Source organism: Vespa crabro, chromosome 14 (assembly GCF_910589235.1).
Source record: "Vespa crabro chromosome 14, iyVesCrab1.2, whole genome shotgun sequence".
NCBI classification, from domain to species: Eukaryota; Metazoa; Arthropoda; class Insecta; order Hymenoptera; family Vespidae; genus Vespa; species Vespa crabro.
In genome coordinates this window covers 850130-866037 of record NC_060968.1, presented here as the reverse complement: position 1 = coordinate 866037, position 15908 = coordinate 850130, and the positions used below count along the sequence as shown (strand labels likewise).

General features: G+C 29.4%; 1 protein-coding gene across 9 annotated transcripts in view; it reads right to left on the bottom strand.

Moving 5' to 3' along the window:
- The window catches only part of LOC124429162 (single-minded homolog 2), a 35389-nt gene that overhangs the window by 9103 nt on the left and 10378 nt on the right, over positions 1-15908 (bottom strand). For 3 of the 9 annotated variants that reach the window (XM_046974068.1, XM_046974067.1, XM_046974072.1), the window contains exon 2: positions 1459-1848. In XM_046974068.1, coding sequence (XP_046830024.1) covers positions 1459-1633 — 175 coding nt within the window. In that variant the 5' untranslated portion in view covers positions 1634-1848. Of the gene's footprint in view, positions 1-1458; positions 1862-3365; positions 4081-15908 lie in introns of those variants that run through there. The other 6 variants (XM_046974065.1, XM_046974066.1, XM_046974070.1 and 3 more) reach the window with 4 other exon arrangements.

Genomic DNA, 15908 nt, shown 5'->3' with positions numbered 1-15908 from the left:
AGACATCCCTTGTATTCTTTGCTCTCTTTTATTTTTTTTTTTTTCAATATCAGAGGGACATCAGAAATATGAAGAGGACGAGATAGGATCTTTCTCGACATCATTGAAAATTAAATTTCTACGTAGCAACATCAAATCGAATAATTTCTTTTCTATTTTTTCTTTTTTTTTTCTTTGATACGGTCTTTATCACGATCAACGATGATAATATTCGATCAATGTGAGAAAACATGAACGATCACAAGAGTGTAGCTCATATATCGAAGGGTATATACCGTGTCTTTTTTGAAGAATAAAAGAAGCATCTGTATTGTAGAGGGATGAAGCCACTTGAAATTCAATTCGCCGTAGACGAGGATGGAAAGATTGGAAGGAGAGAGGGAAAGAAGGAAGCAAGGAAGGAAGGAAGGAAGGAAGGAAGGAAGGAAGGAAGGAAGGAAGGAAGGAAGGAAGGAAGGAAGGAAGGAAGGAAGGAAGGAAGGAAGGAAGGAAAGAAAGAAAGAAAGAAAGAAAGAAAGAAAGAAAGAAAAAAAGAAGGAAGGAAGGAAGGAAAGAAGGAAGGAAGGAAGGAAGGAAGGAAGGAAGGAAGGAAGGAAGGAAGGAAAGAAGGAAGGAAGGAAGGAAGGAAGGAAGGAAGGAAGGAAGGAAGGAAGGAAGGAAGGAAGGAAGGAAGGAAGGAAGGAAGGAAGGAAGGAAGGAAGGAAGGAAGGAAGGAAGGAAGGAAGGAAGGAAGGAAGATAAGTAGGTAGGTAGGTTGGTAGGTTGATAGGAAAGAAGGAGGAGGAAAGATAGGAAGGTAGGTAGGGTAGATAGCTAGGAAGGAAGAAAGGAGAGAGGATAGGAAGTTAGGTAGGTAGGTACGTAGATAGGAAGGAAGAGAAGAGAAAGGATAGGGGGTGGTAGGTAGGTACGTAGATAGGAAGGAAGAGAAGGGAGAAGATAGGAAGGTAGGTAGGTAGGTACGTAGTTAGGAAGGAAGAGAAGAGAGAGGATAGGGGGTGGTAGGTAGGTAGGTACGTAGATAGGAAGGAAAAGGAGAGAGAGGATAGGAAGGTAGGTAGGTAGGTAGGTACGTAGATAGAAAGGAAGGAAGGAAGGAAAAAAGGAAGGAAAGAACTTAACACTTACAGTTGGTTGTGGTGTTAGTGTAAAAGAGAGTCGGTGTAGGGACCATTGTAACGTTATAACAGCCCCCATACTTTGCTTACAAAGCAGTAGGGGCTAACAATGCATTAAGTGCGCAATCACATCCATCTCATCCGATATTATTTGCCCTTTACGTTGGAAGCTGTCCGGTAAAAGAAGTGGTGAATTAATAAAAAGAGTGCAAGAGTGTTTCCTTTCGTCAAGAATTAATGTATAATAAAAGTCGTCGGTTTCATTTCTTTTATTTTTTTTTCTTTTTTCTTATCAAATCATTAAACTATAAATAAATAAGTGTGACGAAGTAATTCTTACCGTGAGGAAATAATGCTCTCATCTTGAGGTTGCTAGTGGTTAGCCTGATGATACTGGCCTTGTCCAATTGTGAGGTGATCGTTGATGGAAGCGGTAAAAGTTTTCCAAGTTCGAGGTATTCCTTGTTTTCTTTTTCCCGGCGCCATCGGGCCGCTGTCTTACTTTTCTCCTTCATCACGATTTCTTGAGGTTCGCTCGTCACAAGGCTTATCGAGTTGTTGTTATCGTTGTTATTTTTATTGTTGTTATTGATAAGACTGTTATTGTTGTTGTGGTTTTGATTCTGGTTGTCGTTACGTCGATGATGATGGTGATGGTGATGACGATGATGATGATAATGATGCCGAGTATTGCTGAGATCTAAGGTAAGATCTGAAGTTGGGCTGTTTGCTGAAAAGAAACGCTTCGAGATGGTCGTTTTCATCGAAATTAAAAGAAATAAACAAAAATGTAACTAAGTAAATAAACAAATAAATTATTAATTAATTAAAAAAGAATGATCTCATCACGCCATAAATATTTATCTTTTTCTGTCATTTTTTGTTTATTTATTTATTCATTTATTTATTTATTTCTGTATCTTTTTTAGAATATCCATTCGAGACCAATTGCATACCGTGTGTGCAATGCCTTTACGAGGCTATGAGACCGGCTGCACACCGGAGTGCAATAGTAACGATGAGCAATTTTCAGTTATTCTGAGTAAAATACTCGTCTAAATAGAAGTTGTTTTTTAATTAATAGTATCTGTAAAGTATACGAAAACATAATTTGTCATTGGTTTTCATTTGTACCAAATAAAACAAAACGTTTTGTTTGAATTTTCGAAATCTATATTTTTAAGAAATATCATTGCAGGAACCCATATATCTAATTCCATTTTTCAAATCTATCATTAACATCAATAGTATCGCCTTCTATTCATACCACCTAAATGAAAATCATTATCTTAAGCCAGCAGATTCTGCGTATTTAGAATTTCTTACATGTAAGAAATAATATCTTAAATCTTATTATCTTAAGTGCTGGCTTAGATAATAAAATTTTTCTTTTCTTTGACCCATCTTTATCCGTGAATAAGTAAGAAATTCGTTCCTACCACTCTGTGTCTCCTTATCCGTGAAAACCGAGCACCAACGACGACGCGTAACAGTTCACTCTTACAGAAAATTTTTTGCAGGAACCAACCGCACAGACGGTGTGCAATCATCTTATTTATACGAATTGACTTACGAATTGGCTGATTTCCATAGTAAACAAGTTTTTTTACTGAAAATGAACAATATAATGAAAAAAAAAAAATTTTTTACCTTGGGGACCGTGTTCGAAAAAATTTGCGGTATCGAATGGGTTAAGAAAGTTGCCGTATCTTACGATGGAATATTTCGAGGATTTTATAGTAGAATATATATATACATATATGTATATACGTATACATATGTATGTGTATGTGTGTGTGTGTATATATATATATATATATATATATACATATATATTCACTATCGTTATATCGTGGCCTTCCGAAGGCGTAACAATGTCGAAACTCCTCGTTACAAGAACGAAAGGCAAAGGGAGCAAACCATCATTAAAGCGCCAGCGAGAGAGCAACCTAACGATGTAGCTACCTATCTACCGAAACTTCTCACGAATGGAAATTTTCCTTGAATAATGCATCATTTTTTCTTTCGCCGCCATTGCTATTCTTTCTCTTTCTCTCTCTCCATCTCTCTTCCTCTCACTAATTCCCTCTCTCTCTCTCTCTCTCTCTTTCGCTGCCTCTCACTCTCTCTTTTTCTTTCGTTTTTTCTCACTCTCTCTTCTTCCTTTTTTTTTGTTTCCATGTAAGGATGTCATTATTAATAATCACTGATTCGATTTATTGTTAATTAATATTTATTAGTTGATACCTTTCTGAATTGTTTGTTTACGTTTCCAACTTTCGACATAAAGATCACTTTGTATAACGATGGTAGAATCACTGCTATTACTTTCGATCATTGGTGCCATATTATTGTTATTATTATTATTATTATTATTATTATTATTATTATTATTTGTTTTCTTTGATTCACCATAGACGTTTATTTTAACGAGATACACATTTCACAAATGTCTAAAGAATTCTCCATTCTATTATCGATGGTATATTCTCAAGGACAATTCTTTCTTTTTCACTATCTTCTTTCTTCTTCTCTTTTTTCAAAAGTACGTGTGAACAACACTTGGTCACCTTTTGAAGAAGTAGGCAAAATAGACGAAGCGAGGAAAGAAATAATTTGATAATGGAATTGGAAGCAACTGTCAGGATTTGAAAGTGTCTGACGAAACGTAGTCAGCGGTGGCGACACACTGTTTGGTAGTTCGACCAGAGTTGTACATCTCTCCGTAAAGTGTCTCACTATTCCAATCTTTCTCTTTCTATCCCACGAACGTTTTCTCCACCCCTTGTCCGTTCTCAGTCTCCACCCTCAGTCTCAAAATGCCGTTTGCTCGCGGGGTAGCTAAGCCAGAGTGGTAACACCCTTATTTTAAGCTCCACCCTTGGAAGCACAGGGTCAGTCGAAATCGGAGGGTTCCTACGCACACGCGCACTCTTCCTAGCTGGCTAACCAGAAACTGTGAGAGAGAAAGAGAGAGAGAGAGAGAGAGAGAGAGAGAGAGAGAGAGAAAGAGAAAGAGAGAGAGAGAGAAAGAGAGAGAGAGAGAAAGAGAGAGAGGAAGAGAAAAAAACAAAGAGAATGAAAAAGAGAAATACACCGTAGGGATTTTCCCAACGATCGAAACGCGACGGTTGACAAAATCAAAAGTAAAGACGATCTTTAATGGTTTTACTTCCCTTCAGTAAAAAGAAATTCCAATCCTATTTTCAAAAGAACTATTTACTATTATTGTAAATCAAAATTATTAATAAATCTCGGATATTTTTTAAATTTATGGGATTTATTTAAAATCGTATTCCTTCGTTATTTTTCGATTTGATTTTAATAGATCGAAAATAAAATGGTCTTCTATGACCTGTATAAATCTCACTAGACTTATTCCGTTTGTAAATCTTCGATTTGCTAATTTGGAAATTTTTAAAAACTGTATGAAACTTGAAGATATGACTGATCAAAATTGCTAGTTATTTTTTAACGGAAACATTAGTTATAAAATAATATCTCACGTAATTCAATGAACAATTCTTAGTTATAATTAGATACCGTACGTTCTTTTATTATCTCTTCTTCGTATTATTATATATCCGATTAAACTATCCAAGGTAACTCGATTAAGATTAATCCAAAACTTAGTATTTAAGGTTTTCCTTTTTTTTTCCGTTTATATTTTTTCCTTTCTTTTTTTTCTCTCTCTTATTTCTTTCTTTACTTTTTTTTTAAACTAAGTGTATCCTCGAGACGATACAGAAATCTCTTGGGACGTAAACATCTGTTATCATTCTGTCGTTTATCGTTTATGACACTTTCGTATATCCACTTTGTACCAACTAACACCTTCTGAACAACCTTACGAATTGGAAGTAAAGTGCATCATGTTCACTTGGAGTAACACGTGTTGGCAATATGTTGTTTAAAATCTTGAAATGGAGGGAAGAAAAGTACCTGTCGTATCGTTTTTACGTGGTCAACCCTTGGGTGGGACCCGCGTTCCAATGTCTTTCTTTTTCTTTCTATATCTTATGTACCAAGGACGACTACCATGTGCCTTCGTTAAACACCTCTTCCTCTTCGTCGTCTTTAAGATGATGGTAAGAACAGGTAGAAAATATTTAATACGAAACATGTGGTGCTCAAACAGAATTTCAACCTTGTCTTTTCTTCTTTCTCTTTTTCGAGTTTTATTCTTTTATATTTTAGACTGGTCCCTCGATATAACAGACTAAAATGCTTTCTACAAACTAACTTTTCTTATGACAGTCAATGCGGTTAAAGAATCTTTTTTCTGTTGAAATTTATCTTTACCAGATGTTCATAGAAAAATTATAAATAAATGACCAAGGTTCAATGGAAGGTGCAACGGTGGATTCAAAGTTCAATGGTATCCATATCAGGAACCTGTTTTTCAAATGTTTATCATCCCAGAAATCTATGACCACGTTTACTCCATTATTGAGAGTACTCCATTATTATTAATACTAATTTTTTTAACTATAAATAGATTTATTAATAAACGACTATTTCATTTCCATCATTCGTTTTTATAATATCATGGATAAAATGTATGTATTTGTCTATTTAAAGATTTTTCAATTACTAATTTCTCATATTATTATACAAACATAATTTAGAATTTATTCAAAATGTTTATGATCTTCGTTGCACTGTTTCGTATTTATATACTTATTCGTTATTTGTAGATAGCTGCAATTTATTTGTAAATTGTATTTCATTAATAGAAATGTTACGGTGTATGCATATTTTTAAAGAAATATGTTTGAAATTTCTGATACAAATTAGTTGATGAATATTTTATTTTGGAACATTATCGATCAATCAATAAGATATTAACATGTTATATTTATTATTACTATTGTCCATTTTGTTTGTTATGTATTTATAAAATTCATTATGTAGATATACTTATGTGTATATGTATATATATAAATATACATAAATTCACTATCACTCAATCATTTAAATTTACATATACAAGTATACATCGACGTATAAAATGTTATCAAAAGATAACTAGACGTCTCCGTATATATCTGTATGTGTATATTTCTATGTGCCTGTGTGTACGTAAATCCACTATCATTCTATCTCTCACATTTATATATACACACGTGTAAATTCAATCAATCATTCAAATTCACACATATAAGTATATATCGATTTGTAAAATGTTATCAAAGGAGAGCTAGGCATTTCTATAATATTAATCACCAAAGAAACGAATAAGAGAAAATCGAAAGTAAATCTGGTTGAAAAACTTGGCTGATTGAAAGAGTTCTGACTCTCGTCGTACGAGCTACTATATTACTCACTATTACGTGTATAATCGATATCCGTGGTAAGCGGCAGGAGTAGTGAAAGGCAATCCAATTTGCAGGAATGCAAACGCTAGCTGTCGTTCAATTAATGGACCTTTCTTATAATCTCATCAATTCACCTCGAACGTCAGAGAAATTTCAATCTTTTTGTATTGTACTTGCTCGAAAGGTCGATAAGAAAAATATCGATTGATTTTAATATATCGAAATTTGATCGAGACAACAGGATATTGTTGTTAAGTGTTTAGATATGATCAATCTTCCAATGAAATTTATTTATTCTTTTTTTTTTTAATATGATACTTTCAGAAATGAACGCACAAAATTTAATCATGAAAGTTCTATTATTTCCAAATTAAATTGAAATTATTAAAAAGGAGTATAATGTAGAGCAAATCAAATAAATCATTTATATCACGTTCAAACAAAACGTTGTCGAATGAATTCAAAATTGAATCAATATAGAAAATTTACGAAAACGAAATCGTTAAGTATCTATAACTTAACAAATAAGAAAATGATGTGCATATAAAACACTCAAACTAAAATCCTGACAATATCAAACCGTTACGATTAATAAATCCCAATTATGAATTAATAAATTAAGAAAAATACAAAATCGAAAAAATAAAAAAAAAATAAAACTCGCCCAACTCCGAATTCCTTCTTTTATTCTGCAATATTAGATTACACGGAGTTTCAAAAAATTTGAAAAGAAGGAAAAAAAGAAAAATAAAATAGAAGAAGAAAGAAAAAAAAGAAAGAAAAAAGAAAAAAGGTGGCGTCGAAATGTTTCTTTATACATCGTTGGAAAAAGTTGAATCTTGAGTTAGCCCGTGAGTGAATTTTTTTTCGTTCGTGACCGCCTCAATGCATTCATCGTGACGCGCGAGGTCGCAACCATTGCGCGGCTTAACCCTGACAGCTCACCTACATTTTCGGGTTTCACCATTGGCAACGTTTTTCGTGTTGGACTTAACCGTAACCCCTCTTTCTTCACCCCTCACCCTGACACCTTACCCCTTACCTCTCAATCCTCACCTCTCACTCCTTACCCCTCGAGGAAAACCATCCTCAAAAGTCATGCTCGCGGTTGGGGTAGGAACAAGGGATAAACGAGGGGCAGGGGGGGGTGATTCGATTCATTCTACATAGTAGTCTTTGACGTTCACGTGGTTCGCGTGTGCCCGTGCATTTTAATGCAACGAATGAGCGTGATGCAGCTTTCATGCTCACTCTTCATCTCTCTCGCTTCTTGTCCTCGACCCTATTATCTTCATTTTAAGGTACCAAGGCGGAGCAACAGTCTCCTTGTTATGAATTTCAAACCTGGATAGACTATTATTAGAAAATAGTACCTTGCGAAATCGATTATGTGAAATTTGTTTCCCTTTTCCTTTTTCTTTCTTCTCTTTCCTTCTTTTTCTCTTTTTTCTTTTTTTCCTCTTACTTTTTACTTTATCCTTTTCTTTTTTTTTTGACGAATTTTTGTCTCATTCTTAAATAATGTATAAATATATCTGAAGAAATATACTTTATAGATTTTTTAATAACTTTTTATACAGATCTGTTATGTTCTGTATATATTTAGAATTATTTCTTCGGGTTATTATATATATATATATATTTAATATTTATTAATATATATATATAATTATTTCTTCAGGTTATTATATTATATATATATATATATATATATATATATATATATAATAATTTATAATAAATGTTAAGGAAGTTCATCGTGTACATTTCGTGATAAATAAATTGTTAAAAAGAAGAACAGGATTAATATAAATTTGATTCGTGAAAAATCTTGAAATCATCCTAAACAATTTTTCTCGTTAAATTTTAACTTATTTATCGTGATAAGAGATAACTATATCTAATCAAATAATCTTATATTTTTGTAACAACATATGGATCATGCTCCACGTATCCTTACAAGATTTATGAAGTTCAAACTCTTTAAATCTTTTTATCAATATATATAATAATTTACAATAAAAGTTTATTATTTTTATTATTATTTTTATTATTATTTTTTACAAAAAAAAAAGTTTACTAGTACTATTTTATAATAAGTAGATTGTCAAAAACAAAACAAAATTAATATAAATTTACTTCGGGAAAAATCTTGAAATCATCTTGTACTTTTTCTCGTTGAATTCAAACTTATTTTTATCGTGATGAGAGATAATTATATTTAAACAAATAAACTCTTATTTTTGTAACACTTTATACGAATCACATTTAGTATATCTTTATAAGATTTATGAACTTTTTCTTATGTACATTTCATAATGAATGAGATTGTCAAAAAAAAAAAAAGAAAAGAAAAACACAAAAAAATTAATATAAATCAAATCCGTAAAAATTATTGAAACCACCCTAAACCTTTTTCTCTTTGAATTCTAGATTATTTTTATCGTGCTGATCATGCAATTTGAACCCTTTAGAAAGTATACCAACGTTGTGCCATGCTGATATCTACAATGTAAGTAGAAAATGTGTGTATAGATTCTATGTAGACGGAACAACGCAAGAGTCGAGTTGACCGATGAAGGAGCATATTTGTCGCCACGTTTCTTTCTATCTTTCTCTTTCTCTATCTTTCTCTCTCTCTTTCTCTCTCTCTCTCTTTTTCTACCTCTCCTTTTTCCTCTCTCTTTTTTACACGTACTCAACTTACATTGTCGCTCGTGACGTGTAACAAACAACGACTTGACCGAACGCGAGTCGACGCCACGATCATGTATACGTATGAGTGTAATTCTACGCTCTCTATGCGACAAAAGTATATATGTATGTATATATATATATATATATATATATATATATATCGTTCTTTATATTCGTTTTTTATATATATATCTATATATATCATTCTTTATATATATATATATATATATATCGTTCTTTTATTTTCTTTTTCATTTTTTTTTCTTCTCGATAAGATCGATTATGTTAAGAAGTAATGAAAGTTTCAATATATATATTTCTTTTCCTTCTTTTTTACAGACACAATGAGTTATATGTAATATATTTATAGAAATAATTTCGTTTGATTTATTTTTTTGTCTGACCAAACGTGTAATATTGATACTTTTAAGTGATGTAAAGAAATTTAATCCGATGTGTAAAATGTCTTTAGAATTAAATAAAAAATTGTACATACATATATATATATATATATTTTATTATATATAATAAATATATATTATATTATATATAATAAATATATTTTTATATTATATATAAAAACTATTTAAAATGTACCATTCATGGATATATATTAAATAGTTAAATATTCAGGGTATTTCACGCGATCATTTATGATTCTGATATAATTAAAAAATTACCACACAGAAATAGTAAAAACAATTTATTACCTATACTATTCCATTTTCTCTGTAATATAATTACATTTCAGATAGTTAATTATTCGTATTTTAGAGTATTTTAGATAATCATTTCTTTTTTTTAATTTTAAATACATACATGTATGTGTATATGTGTATATATATATATATATATATATATATATTTATATGCATGTATATATATATATATATATATATATATATATATATATATTTATATGTATAATATGTTTATATATATTCATATATATGTATATTATGATATGTATATGTATAAATATATTATAATATATATAATATATATAATATATAATATAATATACTGGTAGAAAATGCGAAATAAAAAATAAATATTACTTAATTTATTAGCTACACTATTTCACTTTCTCAATAATATAATTATAGATTAAACATTTAACTATTCGGAATATCTTATACAATAACTTGCTTCTTTCCAATTTTTTATAACGCATATATATACATATATATATATTTATTTATTAATTAATTAATTTAATACCTATACTATTTCATTTTATCAGTAACATTATAATTTGCCAAGATAACGATAATTGAGCACGATAGTAACGAATAAAAATTCTTCTCTAATAGTGTCTTTCTAATTTCGACGCGTGTCGACCCAAGCAAAATCTCATGCTCGTTTCGAAGTAAAAGGGTCTACATAGGGAAAGTTAGGGAGAAAGAGAAAGGGGAGAGAAAGAGAAAGACAGAAACAGATAGATAGATACATACATACGTAAATACATACATACATATATACATATATACATACTAACATACATACATACATACGGAGATAGAGAAAGAGAGAAAGATAGAGAATACCAAAGTTAGGGGAAGTTGGAAATCGTGCACAACCCCTATGTACCACAACCCTCGTCGTTTTGCTCCTAAGTACGTGCCTCTTCGTCGCAAACTACGAAGAGAAAGAGAAAAGGAGAGGGAGAGAAAAAGAGAAAGAAAGAGAGAGTAAGAGAGAGAGAGAGAGAGAGAGAGAGAAGGGACAAAAAGAAGAGAAAAGAAAAAAAAAGAAAAAAGATGAACGAAACGGAAATGAAGAAGAGTTGGAGAGGACGACACAGCGGTCCCGAATAAGCGAGGCCCTTTCGCCCTTTCATCCACGTACATCCCGCCCTTAAACGGCCTTAAAGCAAGTCACTTTCAACTTGACATTAAGTGTGACCGATCGCCCCAGCGTGCTTTTTAAAATGGCCACCCAACTTTCGTGTCACCAAGCAACGTCATCTTGAATTTCTTTTTAACGATTTCTCTCTCTTTCTGTTTCTCTTTCTCTTTATCTCTCCCTCTCTCTCTCTCTCTCTCTCTCTCTCTCTCTTTTTCTCTCATTGTTATTTTCTATCTATACTATTTATTATTATTATATTAGGTTTACCAAAAAATTATATCTGCTTTTAGGATGAAATTATTTTTAAAATCAGTTATTTTTTTTCTCTCTTTTTTTTTTGTAAAATGATTTTTATATAAATATCTAGATAAAAAATGAAAAAGAAATTATTCTTTCTTTTTCTCCGTTATTATATTATGATCGGACTTTGTATTTCTTTTTATTTAATTTTTCTCTCGTATTGAGAATTTTTATTTCATGGAAATAAATTGAAATTGAAATTGAAATTCAACGATTCTTTTTTTAAGATAATCATTATTTCTTAATAAAAAAAAAAAATTATATATTTTTTGTTAATCTAATATTATTACTGATATCTAGAACGATCCAACAGTTTAATGTAATAAAAAGATGTACTTAGGATTATATTTGCATGAAAAAAATGTATAATTATATGACCAAATAATTAAATATATTTCACCGTTTCTGTTTAGATAACATATTTCATAAGTTATTTATTAATTTTTAAGACTTATACAATTATATTTTTTAAAGATAATCGATTAAAATATTTAATTAATTGAAAAAATATAATGTGTTCCATAATAAAAATTAAAAATCATTAATTTTTCGGTTTAATTGGAAGTCGGATGTTTTAATAAATATTATTAAAAAATTTGACATAAGAGATCACGAAAAATTTTTTAATTAATTTTTTTTTCTATTACTTTTGACAAAGGAAATATTCAACTAGCTCTTAATTTATAATCACTTTGTATAATAGAATATTTATTTAAATAATTAATTATTTCGCTTAAAATTTTCAGTGATATTATTAAAGAATAGGCAGAAAAAAGAACAAAAAAAAATATCAGATTATCACATAATATAATAATACTTATTCTTACATTTTGTAATATTTCAGATGTCATTTAATTAATATCGATATCTATATATATCTGTATTTACGATAGATATATTCTCGATATAAAATAAAAAGAAAAATCTTTTTAACCGATAAAAATATTAAAAAGAATTTCTTCACTTAAAATTATGTATATATTTCTATATATCTATACACATCTCAATAGAGATATTATTCATGATATAAAAAGAAAAAACAAAAGAAAGAAAAGAACAAAAAATCTCTTTAACCGATAAGAATTTTAAAAAGAATTCTATAGAAATTTCACTGGTCGGAAAATCAATCTACACCCCCTACGTCGAGTCAACTTCGTCTCCAATTATCTTTGTCTAATTTCCACGTGTAATCTTCAGAGATGATTTGTACGCGAGGAATGAGACCTGGTTATCTCGCTCGGCACGCGATAATTCCGTGCAAAAATGGATAATCGACGTCGAGCGTGTTTTCCACTTGGGCACGTAGCAAGAGTTCGGATGATGTCACACGGTCATCCTTTTTACAAAGTATAATACCACTATAACGTAGCGTACTATATGCGTCTTTAACGTATAAGTACCTAATAGTTATAAAGACATGCGTAAGTCATCACTGAGTTGGGGGACGTGGTAGGTGACGGAAGGGGGAAAAATAAAGAAAGGAAAAAGAGTCGACGTTTCGACGATCGTACGAAAAAAAAAGAAAAATTTATGCATGACCAATTGGAGAAATAAGAAAAAAAAAAACAGAAAAAAGGAGAAAAAAAAGAAACAAATAAATCTCCGACACGAGCGTGTCGATCGTTCATAAACACGAGTGAAATTTCACGAGTGTTACTTGACATTAATATTTTTATACTTTCTATATCGATTGATCGAAAATAATTGTAATTAAAATTTAAATAATAGATATTTACAATAATCGTAACGATATTTTGAACGATTTTTTTCATATTAACTTATGATAGTATTTAATTTAAAATGATTCTTGCGAACATATTTAATCATTTGATAATCTACACACATACACACAAAGTATTATATATATATATAATAATAATAATAATAATAATAATAATAATAATAATAATAATAATAATAATAATAATAATAATAATATATAAAACAAAAAATGATATATAAATCATTTCACGTCCATTATGATCCTTATCAAATCTTATTATTTCATTTAAAAGTCATGATAGTTTAATGTATTTGACAAATAAAAAGAAATAGATGAAAAAATATAAGAAAATATCGATTTCTGTAAACAATAGTTTGTAACATTTTATATGGACTAAACTCTGTATATCCTTTGAAAATTTCGGGTTATATGTTATTAGGCCGTAATTTAAAGCGCGTCGATCGTACGATTAGAGCCGAGACTAACGTACCATTATTTTACAACTTGGCTCACGACCAGCTGACCCGACTAGCTAGCTTATCCATCCAGCCATCCAACCATCCAGACAAGCCATCCAGCCAGCCAACCAGCCCGTTGAAGTTATGGACGGCGACTTCTTTCATTTCTGCCCTCTTCCACGTACATACATATATTCGTTATTTCATTTCGGAGATCGAAACTTTGACACCCCACTACTTTAATTTTTCTTTTCTTTTTCAGGGATAGTCGTAGAAATTTTATTTTGAAAGAGTCAATGTACTAATGGACACGCACATTCGTAAATAAATATACATAAGATATTCATGTATCTCTATCTTATAAAGGATTATTCGATTTTTTTTGAGCGGGAATAAGAGAGAAAGAGAAAGAGAGAGAGGGAGAGAGAGAGAGAGAGAAAGAGAGAGTATTTTTCGGTAGTAATCTACTATGAAATACGACTTTTGAAATAAAATAGAGTTATGCGATGGTCTTCATAAAGATTTAAAAAATGTGACGTCGATGTAAAAATACTATAATAATAATAAATACAACAAGCCAAATTTTAATAAAATATATAGAGTGTCATAAAAATGTATCTATATTATTTGCAAATAAATAATAAGAGCGAAAAGAATGTTTTTCTTTTTTTTCGGTTCTTGGAAAATAATGAAGAAATATGATATCAATAGATTTATTTCAATTTAATTCTTTTCAATTTAAAATTTTATTGTTCAATTTTTGTTCATTGGTATTAATAACTATATACATATAAAAATGAGGAGAAAGAAAGAAAAAAAAGCAAGAAAAAATAAAAAAAGAAAAAAGAAAACGTAAGATAGACAGAAAAAAAATATACCGTGGTCTTCATAAAGATTTGAAAAGTGTGACGTAGATGTAAAAATACTCCCCGAAATGTTATAAATTCGTATTCGGAAATTATCATAAAAAAGTATTTAATTAAACCATAACTACTTCTTTTTTCATTTTAGTAAAAAAAATGAAATAATAATAATAATAATAATAATAATAATAATAATAATAATAATAATAATAATAAAAACAAGAAAACAAATTTTAATCAAATATACAGGATGTCATAAAACTGTTTTTATATTTCTCACAAATACATAATAAAAAAGAAAAAGATGTCCCTCTTTTTTTCTGATCTTGAACTAAATAAATATGATATTAATAGATTTGTTTAAAAGCGTTTATTTCAATTTTAAATTTTATCGCTCAGTTTTTTTTATTGATATGAATGACTATATACTTATTATAAAAAGAAGAAAAAACAAGAAAGAAAAAATGTAGGAAAAAAAGGAAGGAAGAAAGGAAAAAAAAGAAAACGAAAGAAAGAAAGAAACAGCACGATGCATTCTCACTGCAAAGCAACGTGGAATAGAATTTATTGGTATAGGCAAAGGTACATCGCGTCGGTAAGTTTTTGAAGTCGCTGAACTTCGTTGCTTTCGCCATTCGACTCGCCAGTAAACTACGACTCGTCTCGCGAGCGTGACAGAAAGGTGGAAAAGGATTGAGACGGAAACGTGCAGGATGGAAAGGACTTGCATTAAAAAGTCAACGTTTCTTCGTACATTTAAAACGAATCTTTTGCGAATCCTTTCCCTTTTTCTATTTTCTTTGTTTGTTTTTTCTTGTTCTTTGTTTTGTTTTCTTTTTTGTTTTTTTTTCCTAGGAATTTAAAATCTATACTTATATATATATATATATATATATATATAAAAGTCGATTAGATATAATTAAATTAAAGGGGAGTTGAATATTATGTTTGTTACGAGTAATAGAAAAGAAAATTTTCATGATTACATGATTTCGTGATTTCATGATTCCGTTATTTTGTGATTTCATGATGTGTTAAATATTTTAAAAGAACGAAATGAAATATTCTATTTTCCGGTTAAATATGAGTATCCGAATTTAATGATTTCTAGTTTCTATTTTTATAAAACATCTTGATATATTATAGCGATAAATTTATTTTTAATTATTTCTAATTTATTCTTAATTATTTTTAATAATTAACATATGATTAGATTCGATATTGTATAATATCTTTTTCGTATATTATATTATATTTATAGTATATTATATATATATTTATATATCTATATATATATATATATATATATATATAATATAGTGAAAATATATATATATATATAAAATTATTTAATATATATATATATATATACATAATATTTATTATATATATATATTTTAATATATATATACATTAAGGGCTTATTAAATAATTTTTTTGTTAGGAACAATAGAAAAAATATATATATATTAAGAAAAGTTTCATATTTTTTAGTTTTATTTTTATTTATTTTTTTTTATGCAGTCTAATATTCAGATAATTATAGTAATAAACATTTATTTCAAATTATTTTTAATCATTCA